Raw genomic sequence first — 25,593 nt, 5'->3', positions numbered from 1 at the left:
TCAAGACTTAAAAGACACCTACTCTTCAATTTTCTCATGTAACAATAGATCGCTTGGTGTCATTAATGGGCAAATCTATCCTACATCACTATGACACTTGTTTTTTCTTTTCATTATTTCTTCCTTTTTTTTAAATTTTATTAATTATTGCTTTCATTTTAAGTTCATAGTGTTTGTTGAGCTAGCTTTTGAGATTGACTTAGGCCAAAGGTCCATTTCTTTATCATGGTATCAAAGTCAGGCCCACCCAGTTCATTTTTTCCGATGTTGGGTACCCCGTCTTATATTATCCACGCTCCAGATGTCCAACCCTGGGCATGCGGGAGTGTTGGAGTCCCATATCGGTGGGTTTAAAGGGTCCTTGGTTTCTTTATATGGTCTTGGTCAATCCTCCCCTCATGAGCTAACTTTTGAGGTTGAATTAGGCTCAAAGACCATTTCTTTATCAGTTATGTCTTTGCTTTTGAGTATCAAACATGCATTTATTAAATAAGCATTTGATCATGAAAATTTTTTATCTTTTTTTAAAAAGTTATTTTATTTTAGTGAATAAAGTGAGAATAATAGTATTTAGTCATAAGAATTATTTTGTTTTAGTGAAAATTATTTTTGAAAAAGTAAAAATAATTTAAATTTATTTTCACTTTTAAATTATTTTTACTTTTTCACTCATACACAAAATTTCAAAAACTAATCCAATTTATATTCATGGTTAAACACAATACTTACTCCAACTCCAATTTTGAAAAATTATTTTCATGATCAATAGGGCGACGTTCTGATTCCAGTCATCCATTCTTGAGTAATAATATGGGAATAAAAATTTGAGAAAATTGATTTTATAGCTCTTCACAAATTTGTTTTAGTTTTATGTTCTTTTTCATAAGAGATCTTCGATATAAAATAGCCATTTTTTGTTCAATTTATAAGTGATCGTAAGAGATATTTTTGAGAAAATGAGATCTTTTGACCTCTTATAATCCAAATTAAAAAATGACTTTTTCAAATCTCTTTATGTATAAAAAGAAAGTCGCTTCTGTGTATAAAATGATGATCATTTTTTAAAAAAAAGAACATAAAAACTATTTTTTTAATTAAAGGTTAAAAGATCATGTTTCCCTTACAAAGTTTTATGCTTTGTTCAAAGTTGTCATAATAATTAAATTATTTTATTCGATCTACTTAATAAAAAATAAATAATTCAAAGAAGCTCAAAATAGATCTAGCCAAAGCCTAAATTAAAATCATGTGGCACCTGAAACCTCAATATTCCGGATTCGCCTCACTTTGAACTCAATATTAACTCAAAAGTACAAAATTATTATAATAACAGACTATAACTCACTAATAAATCAGAAATACAAGATTATTATAATAACAGACTATCTTACCTAACATAATATAATAGTAATAACCATAAAGACAAGAGTTAGCATGATTATTACAAGACTCAAAAGCCAGACAATATTCTTCACATATAATATAGGAAAAGTTGGTCTTAGACCTTTTAAAAGTTTTAAATACATAGTACAGATGACAAATTGGAGAACCAGAATAGATCTCCAGAGCCATTTGAAACACCGTCTCACCACACCTTACTTTGCATCTGCAAATCTGAATTTGGGTGCATGTACAAAAACGAGTTTAAGTTACATATATATACCGTCTTTATAAATCATATTTACGCAAAGTAATTGTACTAAATTCGTATGGCAAGTACTCAATAACATGGTAAAAGCAGTACTTAAACCTGTTTTTATAGGTTAAAATTTATGGATATTGTAAAAAAACATGACATTGCAAGTGTATTACTTTGTACATTGCAAGTCGGATTATCAGGAAATTATGTTAGCTAAGGGCAATTTAATAATTTTTCATGACGAATTTTGTAGCTGATTCATGTTCTTTTGTTTGTAGTATATACATAGTTAGTGAGGGACGCAGGAAAAAGGTAACTTACCCAAGCTCCGAGAGCTTCAAATGAGCTTCAGCATAGTCAGCAAAGAAGGCATCTTCATCCTAGCACAAAGCCATTTTCATCAAATTAGACATCATATGAATGTTATGCGTCAAATTTCAAGGATGTTCATACCATTTATTGTATCAACTTCTTAAAACTAACTTCCGGAATGGATAAATAACTCGACCATGGTTATATGAATAAACTAAAGAACGCCTGAAATGCTAGATACGGTCCCAAAAAGTACAAGTAGGGTGTAGTTTACATACTGCAGCGTATTTTTCAACAAGAGGACGGAATACTGGATCATCTAGGAGTGCTTTGTCTGATGGTAGCTGAAGGAGACCTTCTTTCTCTCCACTCAGGAGCTCCCTGGCATTCAAATAGAAGTTACAACATATCATACGAGTTATACAACCGTTCCTAGAAAAAAAATTATAGGTTAGAACAGAACACACTTTTATTTACTTAATTACGTCTTTAGTACTGGCAAATTTCTCATTTGTGGTTCCCAAGAAGTAGCACGTTCATAAAATTAGCATATGTGGATTCAGGAGCCAAAGTTAATTAAAAACTTACTTGAAATAGGAATTATCAAATACGAGAGGGTTGTTGGTCCATGCACCCTCAAACCCCGAGCGTTCTTTGTGGCATCTTCCCTGATTAAAGAATCAAGAAAGCACAATACTAAGGAGTAGATACAACAGAAATGTGCATTCTAAGAAGGCCAAGGAGTAACTGAACATATCTCGATTCTTTTGCGTACTTACCAGTGTGTGACCACCAGATAAAGCAACAATGTCTTTGTCGCTCAGCCCCATGTGTCCAAAAACCTCCCTCAGATGATCCGAGCCTGAAGAAAACCAACAAAAAAATAAGAAGGTTTTTCAGAGAGATGGTGTAGTTTGAACAACTTCATCTACTTAGAGAGTAAAAGAAGAAAGCAGTAACCTTTTTTGGCATCAGGCAAGCGGCCTTCTGGAGGTGGTTGTGTCTTGTCCTGGAAAGTAAAACGATTGTCATTTTTATTGGCCGATGAAACTAATCCATTTATAAGTTCTAGGTTGCCAAAACTACTACTGATATTTCACAATCAATATTGCATTCTATCTTCTTAACAAAACAACTACTGAAATAAACTTTACGAAAGCCTGGATCCATAAGCACTTATGCACACTACTGGTTCTCCTGATGTGTGCAATTAGCTGCATTTATTCCCGGTCGTATCTTAATTGACTTTTTAACAAGTCAACCATATTTCTATAATTTGTAGAATGCTAGTTTATTAGTTTCACCTTCAGATTCCGTCCAATTTCTACGTGGTAAATTTCTGGTCCTCACCGCATACCAATGCTAAGTGAACATTTGCTAAGTCCTAATCATTGAGAATTTATCTTTTCAACCATCAATGCCAAGCATAGGTACAACGCATGCTAGTTTAGGACAAACAACTCCAACTCCATAACAAGGAACTAATCCGAGTGATCAAGTTCTTATAGCTCAAGTCCAAAATATCCGGCTTTCTTACATGCCATTGACCATTATTTCAAACACTGTTTCTTTAAAAAGAAGACGACTATGTACCCCACTCCAAGAGTATTTTTCATGTCAATCTGGAGAAGAGATTGAAGCATCGGAAGGGAGGACTAAGCTAATCGCAAACAAGTTGCGCATGCTAAAGTCTGTGAATTTTAAAGTACTGGCCCAGATGAAGCGAATTTGAGGCTCCATTCAACCTTTTCTCAAATAGACCATAGAAACAAGCTAAAATTTAACTATAAGAAATGGCACACTGCACATATGCATGGTCTACAGACTGATGAAATTGTGCTTACATTCTGCATTTATATAGCTATACTGAAAATCTTGAAAGTAACTTTTTTTTTTTTTGGTTAACTACCAAACTACCGACACATCGAAATAGATTAAAAGATTGCATCTTCAAATAGGCTATCAATTCAGGGACCAAATTAAGTTGTACGTAACACTCTTTTAACCACTAGACTTTATGATAAAGATAAGATAAGAAAATCCAATTTACTAACCTGTCTCCCAGGGTGAAAGGGAATATCAGGGCCTCCAGTAACTTCAACAGCAACTACTCCTGCCAACTTCAGTTTACGACCAAGAAGATACAGCAGTTAGATACATTCACACAAAAAGAAATGATTCCTGAGGTTTAAATTAAGTTAAAAAATTTATACCTGATAAAAGTCGGCATAGGATAGGATTGGAAATTGCTCCTTGATTGGCTCCAAAAGTCGAACGGCAATGTCAAGACCATTGTTGGCTCCATGTTTAAGTTCATCAGGGTGCCTGATTGTCCCAAATGGACCGCCAGTTTTGGTTTTGACATCATATGTCCCTGCTGAATGCCACCTGAAATTCGAATAGTTGCACGCTTCAGGAATTCATGTACACCACAAGAATTCTTCAGCTCACCACGAAGGACAAGGTGCTCAATCTTAGTGGAAAATGTGAATTCTCTTACCTTTCGGTTTTACAAGTTATATAAAATCACATATATTAAGGCAAATTATTACAGTATGAACAATTGAAAATCTAATGTTTAATCTTTCGTATTGTACTTATAGCTTCCTCTGAGATAATCTAAGGTGAAGCCAGTACTAAGATTGTCTTGTAGAACTATGTAGAATTATTGTAATTTTCATTCTACAGATGGAAGCAATCCGATAATAGGTGATCCAATATATTATATTTTATGGTTGCGCACACGATTACATGTACAGTTTAAATTATTACAAATAGAGAAACGTACTGAATCCAACTCAACAATATTCAATATTGATCAAGGGATCATTCCAGTGAAACAGACTCTACATTCCAATTACGGTACAACGATATAAAACACACAAATTTACCCAAAAAGAATGGACTGCCAAAGTTAATGTAATACATGAAGTACATGATTTATAATTCAACATAATTCAATACTTTACGGGTAAAGTGGCCAGTTAGAGAAGTGATATTTAGCTCTTCAAAGCTCGACAAATAAAACTCCCTCCTTCCAAAGGAACTTAAGATTCAATGATGAGGATCAGCACATCTAATTTTCCATATATATAAGATTTCTTAACTTTTTAAAACCAAATTTACATGGATGAAAATTACATGACTGCAAAAAAAAATTTAAAGTATATAAAAAAAGCATATACAGAGAAAAAATGGCCTAACTGTGAAAGTGTTATACAAAATGTTGTAGATGGAGTAGTACACTAGTACGTTTTCACTAAATTAGAATAAAAAAATTAACAATTTGATGTTTTGAATGCAAAACAATAACATGAACAATTTGGAGTTCAAGTTTGGTTAATTGATCAACATGGGACAGAAGCAAGGGTGGATCTAGCCTACAAGGAATTAGTTCATGTGAATGCAGTAACTTCTGTTCACACCTTATATTCGTATTAAGGAATTCACAAAATATCAATAAATATATTTTTTTGCAAGTTCCATAGCTCAACAATTCATTGTTCCCTTTATATACCTGAGCTATCACTCCCTTCCTATTAAAGCACACCTCGATGCCGAGTTGGCCAAATATTATTCCCACTCATCATCAGTGTCTCTGTATTAAAATACACCTAAACAATCACCTTTTCGCAAATTTCATAGCACAGGTGTCCTTTGTTCCCTTTATCTCACTAAACTATCACTCCATTATATTAACACACTCCTCGATGCTGACTTGGCCACATATCATCCCCATTCGACAAGTGTAGATCAATTAAGCAATAGTCACAATAATGAATAGTTGAAGTGAAACTCACGAAAAGCTAATAGTTTACATGTGTTTTTGACCATTAACTCATAACGATAACACATAAACTTTAAATCTTGAATCCGACTGTTCATAGTAAGCAATTAAGGCAAGCGAGGAGACAGGAGAGATAGTTCTTACGCCAATCGAAGGATAATAGGAGCACAATTCTTCTCAGCAATAAGTCCTCTGAGCTTTCTCTTACATTTCTCAACAGCCTTCTGATACTCTTCACTCACCGTTGGATAACACTTCCCCATCTCCGATCACCGTCTATTTCCAAAACTACAATCACAAAAAATAACAGAAATTTCACATCAGCTCAAATTCATACATACATATACATTCAACTGTATCACAACCTCTATATTCAGTAGAACGACGATAACATACTTGGTGAAATCCCACAAGTGAGGTCTGAGGAAGACAGAGTATATGCAAGACCTTACCAAATAACTCCCGGAGATAGAGAGGTTGTTTCCAGTGTCAGAGATACCTTTGATCCAGGGATTCATGGAAAATTATATTATTTTTATACTATTTTTACATGATCAAATATATTATTTTATGTATATATAGTAAATATTGAACCTTCGACTAGTCCATATGTTTATATTTTGAATCTCCAAAGAGAATTCTGCCGTGACTGACTCTTTCTAAAAGAAACTCAACTCAAGTTCAGCAAATCCAAAAAATACAAAGAATAAGGAAATAGTGAAGAAAATATAACCACTAACAAGAAAAACTGTGCAAAGTCTAAAAAGAAAACTAGAACACTAAAATGGTGTGATAATCTAAACATAAAAAATAGAGATAATACCCAATTACAGCTGAACTATATCCAAAAAGATTATGACACACCTCGAATCTATTATCTGAATTAATTAAAAATATAATTTTAATACTGTAGTGCCTACGTGGCAATGATTCAAGGGTTAATTGGGTATTCTCTTAAAAAAAATAAGAGACTAGAAGAAAGAAATAAGAGAAACAAAATAATGCGATAATCAAAATACAAAAAACAAGAAGATTATGATAGGTAACATCTATATTCACTGCAAAAAAAAGGGTAAAAGATGATAATCATACCTTTAAAGTAGAATGACTAATGTCTAAGAAAAATGAAGATGAAAGCAAATATATAGACTTTTTAGTTTTAGCCTGCACTAGAAACATCTAGTAGTAACTGTTTTTGGGCGCCTTGCTGTCCCTGTTTGATTTTTCCTCTTTCTTTTAGCTGGCCCACTAATTAATTTAATACTACTTATATAAAAAGTAGGAGCACATAATAATAAATAGTAGTAGTATTATAATCAGCTATAATAATTATAACATATTTAATGTAACTTGAAAAGTGAAATTTGAGTACAGTGCGGTTACTTTTATGAAATAGAGGGGATTGTTTCCGATAAATTTTTGATGCAAAAGAAATGCAATCAAAGCAAAATTAGAAAAAAAAAATAACGAAATTAAAATAGCAAATATACAAAGTAAATGAAGCAATAAGCCTAGGAATACTAAATAAGGAGTAAATGAGAATGACAACACTCAGCTATCTACCATTAACTATCATTCTACTTTTATGTTCAATTTTGGGACCTTATATTAAAAGGGACAAATAAGTCTCAATTAAGTAAGAGACCTTCAAGTTTTAAAAATCAAGTAAAAGAGATAAAAAAAAAAAAAAAATCAATTTTTTTAAAACATGTCTTTCAACTCATTTTCCTCCCTTTTTCTTTACTGTGCATTCACCCATTTCTTTTGAAATTACACTATATATATTATTGCAAACTTTGTCTAAATACTGACAAATAAAAAAAAGGCTCTTTAACATATTTTATTGCTAGGACAAAATTAAAATATGTAAATAATATGTCATACACCTCAAAATTTTCAATATAAAAAATTATTATTCTCTTTATGTCATGTTTACAGTTGAAAGGACGAAGGCTATTATCATGCTTGTTTGTGAAATTTGGGTTGGTGGAATAATTTTGGGCTGATAATGGAGACACTCATTGAATGGCCAATTATAATTCAACACGTGTTGAAAGATTTGTGGGCTCAAATTTTTTTATATGAAATTATATAATTATCCCTCAAATTTTTTATATGAAATTTGGGAGCATGATTAAAAATATAATTATCTCTCAAATTTTTTTTGCGTTCTTTTCAATATATAAATGACAAGAATTTTTTACAAAATTATGTAATTCATTTTGCTTTTAATACGTTAAATCAAATATTACATAAGAAAAATACAAACATAACTAATTCATAACTAATATAAATATTACTAATATAAATGTTATTAATATATCATATTTTATAGAAGTATTATTTTTATATACTGTATCAAAGTCTTCCAAGTCAACTGTGCAAAGAAAGTTTGTGTGGTCCTCGATCGGGCCAAATTTACAAGTTAGTAACCACTCCCAGCCCAATAAATTACGAAGGCCTATAGATATATTTTCTTTTCGACCACCTCATCTAATTATCAAAACATTCATCTACTTTCACTTAATTAAATATCATATTTCAATATATAATAATTTCATCATTTCTGTTATGATATATATCAATTATAGTGAATGTCTATCAAGATCTATCAAAATTTATTTAATGTCTATCAGGATTTGATGTATTTGTCTTTTAGTGTGAAACTAGAGCCAAATTCCCCCTATAAATAGAAGGTCTTACTTCATTGTATATCATCCCTCAAGAGAAAAAACAAGAATTATTCTCTCTGTTCTCTCTATTCTTCTTCTTTATTCTTTCTTGTTTTATAACACGTTATCAGCACGAGACTCTACCGTCTCAAATTTGAAGGCGAAGGCTAAGGTATTATTATTTTTCTTCCCTTTTTTCATATGACTAACAATCTTACGAAGTGTGAGTTCGTTGCCCTTCAAAGTTCGGACAAGAACTATATTTCATGGGTGTTGGATGCTGAAATCCACCTAGATGCTATGGGTCTTGAAGATGCCATAAAGAATGAAAATACAGCATCTAGTCAAAATCGTGCTAAGGCTATGATTTTCTTGCGTCATCATCTTGACGAAGTTCTGAAAATTGAGTACCTTATTACTAAGGATCCACTCGTATTCTGGAATAGCCTAAAAGAAAGGTTTGACCACTTAAAGATGGCAATCCTCCCGAAAGCACGACATAAGTTGATGCATCTAAGATTTTAAGACTACAAGTCTGTTCATGAATACAATTCTGCCATGTTCAGAATTTCTTCTCAATTGAAACTTTGTGAAGAGACGGTCAATGATAATGATATAATGGAAAAGACGTTCTCCACTTTTCATGCCTCAAATGTGCTCTTACAGCAACAATATTGAGAAAAAAGTTTCAAGAAGTATACTGAACTGAGTTCTCATCTTCTCGTGGCTGAATAAAATAATGATTTGTTGATGAAAAATCACGAGAACCGACCAACTGGATTTGCACTATTCCCTGAAGTGAATGATGTGCACGCTCATCATGCTAGGCATGGAAAAGGTTGGGGCCCTGGTCGTGGACATGGTCGAGGTCGTGGTCACAATGACCAAGAAAGAAACCATGTTTCGGGTGTTAATCATTCATCAAACAAAAAGAGAAAAGATGAGAAACATGAAGCAGTTACTTGTTTCCGATGTGGCAAAAAAGGACATTATTCACGTGATTGTCGTGCTCTCAAGCACTTGATTGATCTTTATCAAGCATCATTAAAGAAGAAAGAGAGAAATCCCGAGGCTAACTTTCTCTCTGAAATTAATGTTGACATTACATGCTTGGATGTAGCAGACTTTTACGAGCACCCTGAAGGAAAGATTGATCACTTGATTTGTGATGGTTCCGTAAATATGGAAGAATGAATGATTTTTAATTTTGTTTTATTTTTATTGATAAGAGTTAGTGAATAAAGAATCATGTAAAAGTAGTTGTTTGCATGATTATTAGTTTTTGATTATTATTGATTAGATCAATTACATTATTGTAATTTATTATTAAATTGAGTTTTAGTTTTTCTATTTTATTTTGTTGAAAGAAAAAAAAAAATAACAATACTATTGCTTTTCCAGTACTACACGTTTCTGAAAAAAAAAAAGGACAAATTATTTGCATGTTAATATTGTTGCATGGTAAAACGACGGCTACGATAGTATTATTGATTAACATATTGTTTGCCTGTTTTTTTTATAATGTCCACATACATATTGTCATTAATTATCCATATTATATAATACAATAATATTATCATATTCTTTATCAAGTATAATATAGTAATATTATATTGTTATTGCATATCCAAGTCCTGAACAAATATAATATAACAATATTATATTATTGTATGTTAATGTTCCATATTATTAATTATAATAATAATATATTACATTCTTTATCAAATATTATATTTAATAGTTTTTAATTTGGACATATTATTTTTTGTGATTAACAATTTCTTATAAGCTTCACTTTGTACAAAAACTTAATATATATTTTATTTGGTTGAAGATATGGATAATTTTCAAGAAGATATTTGTTTGATTGATTCTGGCACTACACATACGATATTCAAAGATAAGAAATATTTCTCTCATCTAAACATGGGCAAGATTAATGTTACTAGAATTTCTGATAGTGTTAATTTGATTGAAGGCTTCGAAAAAGCCATTATAATCTTACCCAAGGGAACTAAACTCATCATAATTAATGTCATATTTTCTCCTAAATCTCGGAGAAACTTGATGAGTTTTAAAGATATCCGTGAAAATGGTTATCATATCAAGACATTTGATGAGATGAATCTTGAATATCTTGGTATCACCAAGAATGTCTCTGGGCAGACATGTGTTGTTGAAAAGTTCCCTGCTTTATCTTTTGGCCTGTATTGGACAAAAATTTGTGCAATTGAGGCACATTCTATAGTAAACCGAAAGTTTACTAATTCCAATACTTCGTACTTTGGCATGATCGTCTGGGACATCCAGGATCAATAATGATTAGATGAATAATAGAAAATTCAAATGGGCATCCATTAAAGAACTTGAAGGTTCTTTCGAATGGTGAATTTTCATGTAATGCTTATTATCAAGGCAAGTTGATTGTGAGACCTTCGCCAACAAAAGTTGGGATTGAGTTCCCTGCGTTCTTGGAACGCATACATGGGGACATTTGTGGACCAATTCACCCACCAAGTAGGTCGTTTAGATACTTCATGGTCCTAATAGATGTTTCTTCTAGATGGTCTCATGTGTGCCTTTTGTCATCTCGCAACTTGACATTTGCAAAATTGTTGACACAAATAATACGATTACGGACTCAATTTTCTGATGATCAAATTAAGTCTATTCGCCTTGATAATGCTGCAGAATTTTCATTTCAAGTATTTAATGACTATTTCTTATCGATTGGGATAAAAGTGGAACATCTTGTACCCTATGTTCACACTCAAAATGGCCTTGCTGAGTCATAATTAAACGTCTGCAGTTGATAGTAAACCATTACTGATGAAAACTAAGTTGTCCGCTTCAGTTTGGGGTCATGCAATTTTGCATGCTGCAACACTTGTTCGTCTTAGACCAATAAATTATCATAAATTTTCTTCGTTGCAATTGGTTTTGGGTCAAGAGCCTAATATATCTCACTTGAAAACTTTTGGGTGCGGTGTATATGTGCCTATAGCACCACCAAATCGTACCAAGATGGGTCCCCAAAGAAGGTTAGGAATTTATGTTGGGTTTGAATCACCCTCTATTATTCGCTATCTTGAACCATTAACGGGAGACATGTTCACTACTCGATTTGAAGATTGTCGGTTTGATGAGATACTTTTCTCAAAATTAGGGGGAAAAGATAATGATATCAAAAGAGAAATTTTGTGGAAAAATCCATCACTATCTCATCTTGATCCACGTGTTTCTCTTTGTGAGCAAGAAGTACAAAAGATTATTCATCTCCAGAGAATTGCAAATCAAATGCCGGATGCATTTATAGATTTGAAAAGGATTACTAAATCACATATTCTTGCAGAGAATGTCCCAATTCGAATCGATGTCCCTAAAGGACCATCCACTAGTGTCATAGCTAATGAATATAAAGAACGTTTGAAGTGTGGCAGACCATTAGGTTCTAAGGATCGAAATCCTAGAAAAAGAAAAACAAATGGTCAAGATGACACTACGAAAGATCCACATATGAAAGTTTAAGATTTGAGCAATGTTGATATCCCTGAAGGAATCAATAAGTCTGAGACTCAAGAAAATGAGGAACTATCTATAAATTCAAGTGATGTTAAAACTAATTTGAATCGATCTGAAATAGTAGTGGATTATGTATTTGCATATAATGTTGCAACAAAAATCATGCAAGACAGTGAGGATCTTGAACCTCAATTTGTCACAGAATGTCGACAAAGAAATGACTGGCCAAAATGGCAAGAAGCAATTCAATCTGAATTAAATTCACTTGCCAAACATGAAGTTTTTGGACCTATAACTCAAACACCTAATGGTGTTAAGCCCGTTGGCTATAAAGGGGTCTTTGTGCGAACAAGAAATAAGAAAAATGAAATACAAAGGTATAAAGCACGCCTTGTTGCACAAGGATTTTCACAACGGCCTGGTGTCGATTATGATGAGACATATTCACCAGTTATGGATGCAATAACATTGCGTTATCTTATTAGTTTCACTATCCATGAGAGATTTGAAATGCATTAATAAATGTGGTAACAACCTATCTATATGGATCACTTGATAATGAGATATACATGAAGATTCTCGAATGATTTAAAATGCCGAAAGCATATAGTTCAAAGCCTCGGGAAATGTATTCCATTAGATTGCAAAAATCATTGTATGGTTTGAAGCAATCTGAACGCATGTGGTATAACCGTCTTAGTGAATATTTATCTAAAGAAGGTTATGCGAATAATGAAATTTGCCCATGTGTTTTCATAAAGAAAACAACATCGGAGTTTGTTACACTTGTTGTCTATGTCGATGACATAAACCTTATTGGAACACCAATAGAGCTTCAAAAGGCAATTGATTACCTAAAGAAAGAATTTGAGATGAAAGATCTCGGAAAGACAAAGTTATGCCTTGGTTTGCAAATTGAGCATTTGACAAACGACATCTTTGTTCATCAATCTGCCTACACAGAAAAGGTGCTGAAATGATTCTATGTGGATGGAGCACATCCATTAAGTACTCCAACGGTTGTTCGATCACTTGATGTGAATAAGGATCCATTCCGACCTCAAGAAAAGAATGAGGAACTCCTTGGTCCTGAAATACCATATCTTAGTGCAATTGGTGCACTAATGTATCTTGCAAATACTACAAGGCTTGATATTGCCTTTTCAGTAAATTTGCTAGCAACATATAGTTCTGCTCCTACTAGGAGATATTGGAATGGGATCAAACACATATTAAGGTATATAAAGGGAACTATCGATATGGGCTTATTTTATTCTAAAGATTGCAGTTTCAATCTTATTGGTTATGCTGATGTTGGGTACTTATCCGACCCGCATAAAGCTCGATCTCAAACAGGCTATGTATTCATATGTGGGGGTACTGCCATATCTTTGAGATCAACAAAGCAGTCTATCATAGCCACTTCATCGAATCACGCTGAGATTATAGCTATTCATGAAGCAAGCCGAGAGTGTATGTGGTTAAGGTCCATAATACATCTCGTTCGAGAAAAATGTGGCTTGAAATGTGACAAAGTACCCAAAATTTTATATGAAGATAATGCAGCATGCACAACTGAAAGGTGGATTCATAAAAGGAGATAGAACGAAACACATTTCGCCAAAGCTCTTCTATACACATGAGCTCCAGAAGAATGTTGATATTGACGTACAACAGATTCGTTCAAGTGACAGTGTGGCTGATTTATTCACCAAGTCTCTTCCAACTACAACTTTCAAGAAGATAGTGCACAAGATCGGAATGCAGAGATTCAAAGATGTTCTTATTAGGGGGAGTTAATACGCGTTGTACTCTTTTTTCCTTATGAGGTTTTGTCCCACTGGGTTTTCTTGTAAGGTTTTTAATGAGGCAGCCTATATGCGTATTGTTAAACATTTAAGGGAGAGTGTTATGATATATATCAATTATAGTGAATGTCTATCAAGATTTATTTGATGTCTATCAAGATTTGATGTATTTTGTCTTTTAGTGTGAAACTAGGGGCAAATTCCCCCTATAAATAAAAGGGCTTCCTTCATTGTATATCATCCCTCAAGAGAAAAAATAAGAATTACTCTCTCTGTTTTCTCTACTCTTCTTTTTTATTCTTTCCTTTTTTATAACAATTTCATCATAATAGTTTAAATATTTAATATATTCTATTAATTAACTATAACTACATATTGAAAGTAAAAAAAAATCATTTATTTAATTGTTTATCATGTTCAAAACTAATTTGTTACCACAAATCACAATAATTAATAACTTAAAATATTTAAAAGACATATAAAAATTTTATTTACTCTCATTATTTTAGCAATGCCACATAAATTGAGACAAAAGAAAAAGTACTACAAATCATAAGAACTAACAACTTAAAATATTTAAAAGATATATAAAAATTTTAGTTGACTCTCAAAATTGTATCGAAGCCGCATAAATTGGGACATAAGGAGTAAATATATTATTTGATAATTACGTAAAAATTATTATAAATCACAATTATTAACAAGTTAAACTACTTTTTTAAAAATAGATAAAAGTTCTATTCAACTCTCAAAATTTTATCGGTGCAGCATAAATCATGAAAAAATAAAAAATTATCTTATTTAATTTCAACTAAACATTTAAAGTAAATCAATTTTATTATTTTAATTGACTTTTATATAGAAAATTAATCTTTTTATTTATTTATTTTAGTAAATTTAAATTTTAAATTTTTTTTATTATATAAAATTACTAATATTTAAACTTAACTTTAAATTTTTAAAGTACAAAATTAATAAATTTAACTTAATAAAATAAATTTCTAATGAATATTTTCTTAGAATTTGTGTTGGGTCAATATGTATCAAGTTAAAAAAAAATAAAGAAAAGTATATAGTAAAATTTTATTATTGTGAAAGATAAACATAATGCACTATCCAATAATGTTTAATAATATCATATTTTGCATATGCAAGATATAGCATCCCGTATTTAATTAATATACTACTCGGTGAGTTATCGATGATTACTATTGGATATGATAAAATTATATTAATTTTTATAGTAATAACATAATCAATCTTTCTTAATTAATTATTATGAATCATCTAGGTATGAAGAAAATAAATAATATTTAATAAAAAAAAATAGATATAAAATGCGAAATTAACTCTTGATGTTTTAAATTAAATTGTCATTTTTTAAACGATGATTTTACTATATCACCCCTTATTATAAGTCATTTATGTATTAGAAAAGTAAGAATAATAAAATGATATGTCAACATAAAATATTTGATTGACTATCAAAATTATATTAGTGCCACATAAATTGGGACGGGACAGAAAAAGATATAAAGCAACATATATTATTTGAAAATGAAATAAAAAAATACTGTAAATAACAATAGTTAACAAAAAAAAATTAAAAGTTAATTGATTTCTGCTTCAGCTGCTTCAATCGTGATTTTAATGTATCACCCGTAATTAATTATTATAAGTCACTTATGTACTGAAAAATTAATAATATTGAATCCAGGATTTTACTATATCACCTATAATTAATTATTATAAGTTATTTATGTATTAAAAATAAATAATACTTAATTAAAAAATATAAAATAAATATTTATGACATGTTTGATTAAGTTGCCTCAATCATGATTTTATTATATGACTCCTAATTGATTATTATAATTTATTTATATATTAAAAAATTAATAATATTTAATAAAAAAAAAATAGACGTTTATGACATATCTGCTTCAGCTGCTTCAACCATAGTTTTACTAAATATCACCCCTAATTAATTATTATAAGTCATTTAAGTATTAAAAAATTAATAATATTTAATAAAAATAAAATAGACATAAAAATGATAAATTAACTCTTGATGTTTTAAATTAACTTGACGTCTTATATGAGGTTCACTTAAATTTTTCAAAAGTATTATTTAAAATAATTTATGCTTCGCTGCTTCAGTCGTGATTTTACTATATCACCTCTAATTAATTATTAGAGTCATTTAAGCATTGTGCCACAGAAGTTGAAATAGAAAAAATATTATAAATCACAATGATAAAAAATTTAAATTATTTTAAAAATATAATTGGCTATCGTCGATACAGAACTCTAGACAAAGAGAGTAACATATATTATTCAAAAATTACATAAAAAGCATTATAAATTACAATGATTAACAACTTAAAATATCTAAAAACAATTTAATATGTTATATATTTCAAAAAAATTATATTAAAATTAATAAAAATCACAATAATTAACAACTTAAAAAATTTAAAAGATATAAATATTTGGTCGACTTTTGAAATTATATTAGTGTCACTGAAATCGGAATAGAAGAAAAGTATTATAAATCATAATAATTAAAAACTTTAATTATTTTTAAAATATAATTGACTATCAATGCCACAAAAATTTGGACAAGAAAAGTAACGTATATTAATTTGAAAATTACATTAAAAAATATTATAAACTACAATAGTTAACAACTTAAATTATCTAATACATATTAAAATAACATATGTTGAACTCATGCTAGATTCCGAATGCATCCTAGAAAACATATGCAATCCTTTTATTAAAAAAAATTATTTAAATATATCAAGATTTTAAAAATAAATAAATATTTTAATGCTGGGCCCGTGCTGATACGGGCCATGCTCCTCTAGCAGGAACATAAAAGGTAATTACACGCAATAACTTCAAAAATTTGTTGTTTAAAAAGTAAAAATTTTGTTGCATAGATTTATTAAATTATTTATTACAAGTTATAATAATATTTTTTCATAATTATTGAAGTAAAGAGATAATTGTGAGTTATAGCAATTTTGAAAAAAAAAATTATTAATAATAAAATTTATTTTTTCATAATTATTAGTTTAATTATCTCCTAATTTTTAATCTTTAATATCAATCTCTCCTCATCAACTCTTTTGATAATTATGCTAAGAATAATTGTTGGTTTCAATAATTATCTTTATTTATATATATTTTTTTAATTTTATCAGTTAAGTTATAAAATTTGTTCTTAAATGAAGGAGTAAAATTTGGTAAAGATCTTTTTACATTGATACATGTTTTTTTATTTTTCAATAAAATTTTATTTTCTTACTTTTTTAATGTTTATCCGATTCTCCATATTTACTTTATTGATAAAAGATTTTCTTCACCACTAATATACTCTCTTTTCCTTAAATTATTTGTTTCCCTTTTTTTTTTTATTGAACTTTCTAGCTTTCGCCTATGAACTTGGATTTCTCTTCATCTAATGTTGCTTCGGATTACAAAATCGACTTAACTTAGAATTATTTTTTTTAAAAAATAAAATTGGCTTGAATCATATTTATGTTATCATCATATTATTAATTTGTTTCAGTTTTTAAAAATTAATTTTATGTGTTCTTGCACGTAATGTTTATTTAACTTGATACTTTTTCAACTAATGGTATTAATTTGTTTTAGTTTTTAAAAATTAAGCTTATCTGTTCTTAAACTTTATAACTTACTTATATTTTATCATTAAAGTTTGTATCCCGATTTGGATATTTTGTGAATGCTTTTTTATTTATACCATGGTCGATATCATTGGGTATTTTATATTGAAAACATCTTATTAAGTTGATGTTCATCACTGTATATGTTTTGTTACTCTAATTTATTATTTGTCACATTAATAAATTTGTGTATGAGGTTCATAAAACTCATTTCATACAAGTGTGACATATACGAAATTTCATCGATATCAATTTTAATATCAATTTCATACATTGAAAACTCAAAAAAAAAAAATTACTTAAGTATGGATGAGTATATAAACCGGCATCAACAAAATTTATTAAACTAATTCATGGATGTCGTATTATGTACCATTTCCATACAATAAAAACAGTTATAAGAATACATCATTTTTATAGAATCTTATATATCAACTCCATAAATTGAGATCCCCAAAATATGTCTATTCTCAATTGATTTGCAATTACATCTACTAATTCTTTATATTTTGTAGTTGCATCATACATAATTCCTTTTACACCAAATTCTCTTGATCTCCCTATATAAACAATAAATATAACATCATATTAGTTTTCGAAATGTAATATGAAGGAATGAACACAATTAACAACCAATAATCATACACTATTAATAATTAAAGAACTATTTTTTGTGACTTTCCACCACATATTTTCGAAAATTCAACATGTTAACATCACATAATCAAACACAAATATAAAAAATAATTATAATTGTTTTCCTTAATGTTTTTTCTTACTCAATAATCAAATATTATATATTTCAAAAGAAAGATTGAATGCAAACTATCAAATTGCTAAACAAGATAACATACTTGTGGCATCACATCCCCCTACATGATGTGTCATGATTGAATGCAAATTATCACAATCTATATTGTATGACACGGTTTTAAATTTGTAATATCAAAAACTTGATTTTCACATAAAATACTGAAAATACTATGGCCTAAAATCTCGCCTAAAACAACAAAATTTTATGAAAGAATATGATTAAAAAACTTATATTTTTGTAGAAAAAAAATGAAAGTTATTGAAGAAAATGAAGCAGAAAGATGGTTAAAGAAAGATTTTGGGGTGATTGTTATTTTTTATTAACTGTCATCAATTTTTAAGGAAATAATATTTAAATTTTGTTATATAAATTATGTTTTTTTCTTATTTGATCATTTCAAAAAACGAAAAAATAAATTGTGTATTTTTTAGTAAAAGTTGGTATAACTTGCAAACTAAAAAAAAATTCTATAACTTGCATTAAACAATCTAATCTTGTATATTTAGATTTCTTTTAATTAGAAAACAGGACTAACATGTTCGTAGTTTTGATAATTGACAAAATAAACTATGATGCATTATTTGTCATCATCAAAAGTGAGAGATTGTTGAGGAATAGAAAAAACATGTATATAATTTTGATGATTTTCAAAATAAAACTGATTTACTATTTGTTGTATCTATCATGTGAACCAGCTTCCTTAACGTGAATTCACAAGAATAGCCCGTACAAATACGAAAGATTGGAAAAGAAAAGAAAAGAAATATAAAGGAGAAATAAAGAAGAAAAGAAATAAAGAGGATAAATAAACAAGCGAATAAGAAAAGAAATAAAGAGAAAATAGAATCCAAAGGGTAGTCAAAGTTTCCTTATTAACCACAAGGGTTGGTGTGGTGGTTTAGCACCTCACCCCTTAAGCAAGAGGTTGGGGGTTCGATTCCCACCTCTGGCGAATGGAGCAAACTCTGTGACCAGTTCCCTACCGCTTAGTGCGCTGACCGAAGGAATGAAAGATTAGTCTCATGGCTGTCGACTGTGAGGATACCTTGGGAAACCAAAAAAAAAAAGTTTCCTTATTGGATGCAACCTTCTTCTAAGGAAGGAAATCACATATTTCCTTATATGATGCCAAGTTCTATTCAAAGTAAAAGTCTTAGTTCGTAATATTTTAGGACATGGAAAATCCATTAAGAGTTGCACCCTATTACATATTCACAAAATTCATTATTTTGAGAGCAATAGTCACATGTTGGGTTTGAAATCGAGAGGGCATCATGCGGAAGCTTAGAGTTTGCAAATCAAAACGGTGATAATTCAGATGACAAACAAAAACATAATACTAAAAATATATTAGTGATATGGTTGGTCAAACGTCCTACATTGAAAACTAATATTGAAAAAATACAAAATTTATTGGGAGAAATCTCTCCCTAAACAAGACTCTTTGATAACTACATTGTGGATGCTCTTTGTGTTATGGTATGAGAAGAGGGGTCTTCTATTTATAGATGTACAAAATTTTTCCTCTTAGAAAGAGATTAGTCAAATATGAAATAGTTTTATATTTTTCTTTTAGGAAAATAAAACTCAAATTTAGTAAGTAAATCAGGGCAAAAATCCTAACAAATTTCTCATTTTTTGCTTGATTTTCTTCACTTGATCCGTCTTTTTTATATGCATGAACTTCGTTCTTCACAAAATCTTCATCACTGTTGTTTGCCATAGTTAAAAATAAGGTTTAAAATATCATGGTTAACAATTGATTTAAGAGTAATATTTTATTTTTATTTTTAAATATGCAGCATCAGGAATGTTGAAAATATGATTGAAACTTGTTCTCCACATGTAGTTCGACAAAAATCCTCATTATCATCAAATTGGTTGCAAATTGGTTTGAACCGCCATGAACCTGTCTTTAACCTCGTTTTACCAAACCACTGGACCTTTGAACTGCAGGCTCTGATACCACTGGTTGGGTTCGAAATCGGGAGGACGTCATGCGAAAACTTAGAGTTTGCAAATCAAGACAGTGATAATTCAGATGACGAACAAAAACATAATACTAAAAACATATTATTGATATAGTTGGTTAAACGACCTACATTGAAAACTAATATTGAAAAAATACAAAATCTATTGGGAGAAATCTTCCCCTAAACAAGACTCTTTAATAACTACATTGTAGATGCTCTTTGTGTTATGGTATGAGAAGAGGGTCCTCTATTTATAGATGTACAAAACTTTTTCTCTTAGAAAGAAATAGGGTAACCAAATATGGAATAGTTTTATATTTTTCTTTTAGAAAAAATAAAAGTAATTGTGGTGTTACTTTAATTTTCCTTCTAAGAAATGTAAAACTTAATTTTAGTAAGAAAATCAGGGCAAAAATCCTAACACCACAGAGTCAAAACCATTAGACTTCGTCACACCAACACTGAAGCCTGATTCATTATTTGAGTTCGAGTCTGTACTATTAAATATTAAAGTTTGGTCAGTTAAAAGCTAAAGTTATCCATCTTTGTTGAGTTCATCGGTTGAAGTAAATTGATGAGTTATTTTGTATGATATTTGGATAGTTAAATGGTAGAGTTATCAGTCTTTGTTGAGTTTGTAATATGAGTATTATTAAGTTGTAACTATTCCTATTGTTGCAGTATGGTTGTGAGTTTGTGAGGCTTATAACACGAAGAGCGTTTATCTTTTCTTGGAGAGTTGTTAGAATAGATAGAGTTAACTGTTAAGTTGACGTACTACAGCGAGTCTCTTAGATTATTGAGTTTTAATCAGAAATCGCTCTTTGAAGTTAGTGGAGATTGTTGGAAATACTACACAATATATGTCGCAAATTTTACTATCTTGAGCAAAGAGATTTTCTACGGTAACATCATTGTGTTTTCTACTGTTTTAATTTGCACTTTATTTTAGTAGCCGAACCAGGTTCATCTCACTTAGTTGCACTTTATTTCAATAATTGAACGTGATTTACCTTACTCCGATTTATTATTACACAGTATTAGTTAGTCGATTATTAGGCGTTGAATATCGTCGTCACTTTCTCGTTTAGACGGACTTAAGGAACCTAGTTCCTTAAGATCAATAGTTGGTGCTGATTTTATTTTCATCGTAATCTTGAACTTTTCGACCCCACTTATTCCATTGGAACACCTTTAGAGGTCGTTTTATAGCGTGTATAAAAAAAATATTAAATAGAATATATTAGCATTGTTGAGATAAGTTATACTGTTGATTGGTCTGTTATATTAAATGAATAGGATATATTAAAATAGAAATAATACCGATTAGAGTGTATTAGAACAGAAATAATACCTCGTATTTTTAATACCATGATTTGTTGTGCATAAAATCAGTACCATAGTTATACATTGATTGAAAATACTATTAAAAAAAAGAAAGAAATTAAATAATATCAAGCTAATTCATATATTGTTTTTTCTAATACTTCCTACCAAATAATACCTTAAGATAAAAGGTCAAAGTATTATCTATGAGTCAAAACTTATTACCATGAGGAGATTTACCATAATGGCCTTGGGTGAGGTCTTTCTTCTGACATATTTGGCCATGTTGATTCAACAACATAATGTGTTGTACTATTTTCAAGGTAAACTCAACAACGCAATTTGTTAGTATTCACAAGTAACTCACATCAATCTGGTATGATTTGTGAGAAGTTCTTCAAGACATTTTGGTTATTCAAATATCATGAAATTATATTGATTTATCATGATTTGCAAGTCAACACTCTTAAATATATGAGTTCCTCTTCTTTGTTTAGTAGCTTTGATATTACGACAACATGACATGATTTGTGAGTAATTTAACACAATAACTACGGCGAATATAATATAAAGTTTCACAGGATTGTCATGATTTGCATGTCACAGTTTATAATCACATTTTTCTCTTCTTCATTTGTAAATTTGAAATCATAATAATTCGACATGGTCGCGATTAATTTAACAGGATAGTTTTTTTCGTTGGTTTCCCATCCAGTGTTCGAAACCCGCACTGGAGCCCGACTAATCTGAATTCGTGCCGAATAGGGCCTATTCGGGGGTAGTGCTCCCTACCAAGGATTCTTCCATATCCAAGGCTTGAACCCGAGACCTCTGATTAATGAAGGAGCAGTCTCATCCATTGGTGGTAATTTAACAGGATAGTTTGATTGAACATAACATACACATATTTTTAGTCCATATTTCCATAAGATTTTTGGAAAATGTAGAGAATTTAACAGAAAAGCAAGATTTCTTTTTGCAGTAAAAAGACATCAATTCCCCATAATATTAAAAACAAGCAAAAATACTTGTCAAAAGACAAGAACTATCAAGTCAAGAATGAAGACAACTGCCACAAAACCAAAAGCAAAACAAGAAAAGACACATCAAAAGATACTTCAATTATACAATATACAAACATGTCATAAAAAGAAGTTGGAAGAGAATGTTTCTTTAATGATTTCCCTTTTGGACCAGTGGAGAATATAGAAAGGCCCATAGACCATTTTTCCTTTCTGATATTTGTCAGCCCAATGTGATTATGTGAATTCATAGGCCCATTTACCATAGCAAAACATGGGAAAAACTAAAAGATCTTAAATGAGTTTCTTATGGTCGTGGGGAAAGAAAAAAACAATTAAGTGAACTCTTACATGTACTGTTGAGAATTTATTGTCTTAGTCACCCGACTACTGAAGTTCATGCATATATGAATAACGTTCCAATAAATATTATTTAAGTTCCACTAAAACATTTGAGTTTTTGTCATCTATGATTGAAGTTCATAAAAAAATATTAAAGACCAACAAATTTTATCAGTTATTTTTGCTTGAACTATAGATAAAAATATGCATAAACTTTATTGATATGTAACTTCAGAAACTATATATACCCAAAAAAAAAAAAAAATTTAAGTGAATATGAATTAAATAGGGGAGTCCAAAACAAACTCTATTGTTAAATTTTTACTCTTATACCATGGGGAAAGAAAATATTCCCCTATCTCACTTTATGTTGCAGAGTTGAAATTTTGTGATTCAAATTTTTAAATTTTAATCATGAATTTAGACATAAGAAGTGTAAGTTTTTAGAAAGAAAACTTCTAAATCTGAAAACGATGTAAAAAACATTATAAATAACAATAATTAATAATTTAAAATACTTAAAAGACATAAAAAAAATATTTTGATTAAAAAAACTTAATTTACTCTCAAAATTCTAATAATTGTGCTCTATATTGTTCGTCACGAAGGTCACTCCGACTTTATCCTTAAATCTCAATAACTTTGGTCCTAATCATATCTCTTATATTATTCCCACACATCCATCTGAGTATCCCCATCTCCTCTACACTCATCTTCTAAACGTATGGGCATTCTTGATTGACCAACAATATTCGTATCTTATATAACAGTGTTAATCTTACCACTACTTCATAAGATTTACCCTCAAGTTTTAGTGTTACGTAAATTGAGACAGAGAGAATAACGAAAGGAAGTCTCACGTGTCATGTTTGAGAATTTATGTAAAAATTAAAAACTCTGAAATTTTTCAGAAGATAAATTGAGAGAGAAAAAGTATATTGATATGACAGGACCTTAAATATATGTATATTTTGGGCCGAGGCCCATAAAGGTATAATGGGTATTCATGGGCTTTCTCATTTTCGGGTACTACAACAACTTAACTGTCCCTTTACTTGCTCACGCGCTCCTGTTGAGTTCGTGAAATGCGTGTACTACTTAGGCCCAGTTTGATCATGAAATAATAATTTTCTGGAGTTGAAGTTGGTGTTGTATTTGACCATGAATATAAATTGAAATTGTTTTTGAAATTTTGTAAGAAAAATAAGAGTGAGAAAACTGAAATTACTTTTCCAAAAAAAAAAATTCATTGAAGTGAAATAATTCTTATGATCAAACATTATTATTTTCAATTTTTCACTAAAGTGAAATAATTTTTTGAAAAAACTGAAAAAAAAATCATGAACAAACGTCTACTTAATAAAAACCCTAATGAGTCGTTTGGTTTGCTGATTAATAGCTTGTGGCTATCAAATAATATCACATAAATTAGGATAGTGAAATATATTATACACTCAAAAAAGTTTCAAGGCATAATGAGATGTTGTTAATATATATATATACAAATATCGTACTCTTTCCTTCCCTGTGAAGTTATGTCATAACTAATGGGAACTATTTAAATACAATATTTTTCCTTTTAATTAGATATTTATAACTGAAATTTATAAATTTGAAATTTATTGTGCATAACATTAATGATGATTATGATAAATATTTTGATATTTTATTTCATACATAATATATTTCAAAGTAAGAGTATTATAGAGGAGTAATTTTACAAAGAGAGTGTACTGATATAATGAATGGGAAATTTTTCTATATTATAGAAGAGCTGGTTTTAACCAGCTCTTTTTTACTAACCATTTTATCATTAATTGCTCCGTAATTTATAATATTACCCCTAATTAATTATTATAAGTCATTTATATATTAGAATTAATAATATTTTTTATTATATTACACCTAATTAATTATTATAAGTCATTAATAATATTTAATTAAAAAAGTAAATATTTATGACGTTTATTTCAGTTGCTTTAATCGTGATTTTACTATAATATCCCTAATTAATTATTATAAGTCATTTATGTATTAAAAAATTAATAATATTTAATTAAAAAAATAGATGATATGTCTGCCTATATTAACCCTAATTGTTCGTTGATTTATTATATTACCCCTAATTAACTATTATAAGTCATTTATGTATTAAAATATAATATATAAATTAATTAACTATTAGAAGTCATTTATATAATAGAATTAATAATATTTAATTAAAAATAGATATTTATGACGTTTGTTTTAACTGCTTTAACCGTGATTTTACTATATTATTCATAATTAATTATTATAAGTCATTTATTTATTAAAAAAAATATATTTAATTAAAAAATAGATGACATGTCTGCCTATATTACCCCTAATTGCTTCATGATTTACTATATTATCCTTAATTATTTATTATAAGTCATTTATATATTAGAATTAATAATATTTTTTTATTATATTACCCTTAATTAATTATTATAAGTCATTAATATATTAGAATTAATAATGTTTAATTTTAAAAATAGATATTTATGACGTATTTTTCAGCTGCTTTAATCGAGATTTTACTATATAATCCCTAATTAATTATTATAAGTTATTTATTTATTAAAAAATTAATAATATTTAATTAAAAAATAAATGACATGTCTGCCTATATTATCCCTAATTGCTTCGTGATTTACTAT

General features: G+C 29.4%; 1 protein-coding gene across 5 annotated transcripts; it reads right to left on the bottom strand.

The window, feature by feature from the left end:
- Window positions 1-1,272: 1,272 nt before the first annotated feature.
- Window positions 1,273-6,974, bottom strand: LOC107842932 (L-ascorbate peroxidase 2, cytosolic). 5 transcript variants are annotated; one of them, XM_016686986.2, is made up of 10 exons: window positions 6,831-6,974; window positions 5,883-6,026; window positions 4,165-4,339; window positions 4,006-4,071; window positions 2,912-2,960; window positions 2,731-2,813; window positions 2,540-2,619; window positions 2,230-2,332; window positions 1,961-2,019; window positions 1,273-1,614 (listed from the first exon to the last, which is right to left on the bottom strand). In XM_016686986.2, exons 2-10 carry the CDS (start codon window positions 5,999-6,001, stop codon window positions 1,596-1,598), a joined length of 753 nt encoding a protein of 250 aa, XP_016542472.1. In that variant the 5' UTR covers window positions 6,002-6,026; window positions 6,831-6,974; the 3' UTR covers window positions 1,273-1,595. The 5 variants fall into 5 exon arrangements, with proteins under 5 accessions (XP_016542472.1, XP_016542473.1, XP_047252065.1 ...); XM_016686987.2 differs by lacking the exon at window positions 6,831-6,974 and adding an exon at window positions 6,135-6,795; XM_047396109.1 differs by lacking the exon at window positions 6,831-6,974 and adding an exon at window positions 6,186-6,793.
- Window positions 6,975-25,593: the final 18,619 nt, after the last annotated feature.

This window comes from Capsicum annuum, chromosome 9 (genome assembly GCF_002878395.1).
Source record: "Capsicum annuum cultivar UCD-10X-F1 chromosome 9, UCD10Xv1.1, whole genome shotgun sequence".
NCBI classification, from domain to species: Eukaryota; Viridiplantae; Streptophyta; class Magnoliopsida; order Solanales; family Solanaceae; genus Capsicum; species Capsicum annuum.
Note: the sequence above shows the minus strand (reverse complement) of the source record. Positions and strands in the feature narration are given on the sequence as shown.

What these genes read in the sequence shown, in the direction of transcription:
- LOC107842932 (XM_016686986.2), bottom strand. Translation starts at nt 6,001, where the DNA reads ATGGGGAAGTGTTATCCAACGGTGAGTGAAGAGTATCAGAAGGCTGTT. An exon ending in CTTGCCTGATGCCAAAAAAG is followed by an intron (nt 2,814 to 2,911) that starts GTTACTGCTTTC and finishes GGTTTTCTTCAG; the next exon opens with GCTCGGATCATCTGAGGGAG. An exon ending in TTTGATAATTCCTATTTCAA is followed by an intron (nt 2,333 to 2,539) that starts GTAAGTTTTTAA and finishes TTTGAATGCCAG; the next exon opens with GGAGCTCCTGAGTGGAGAGA.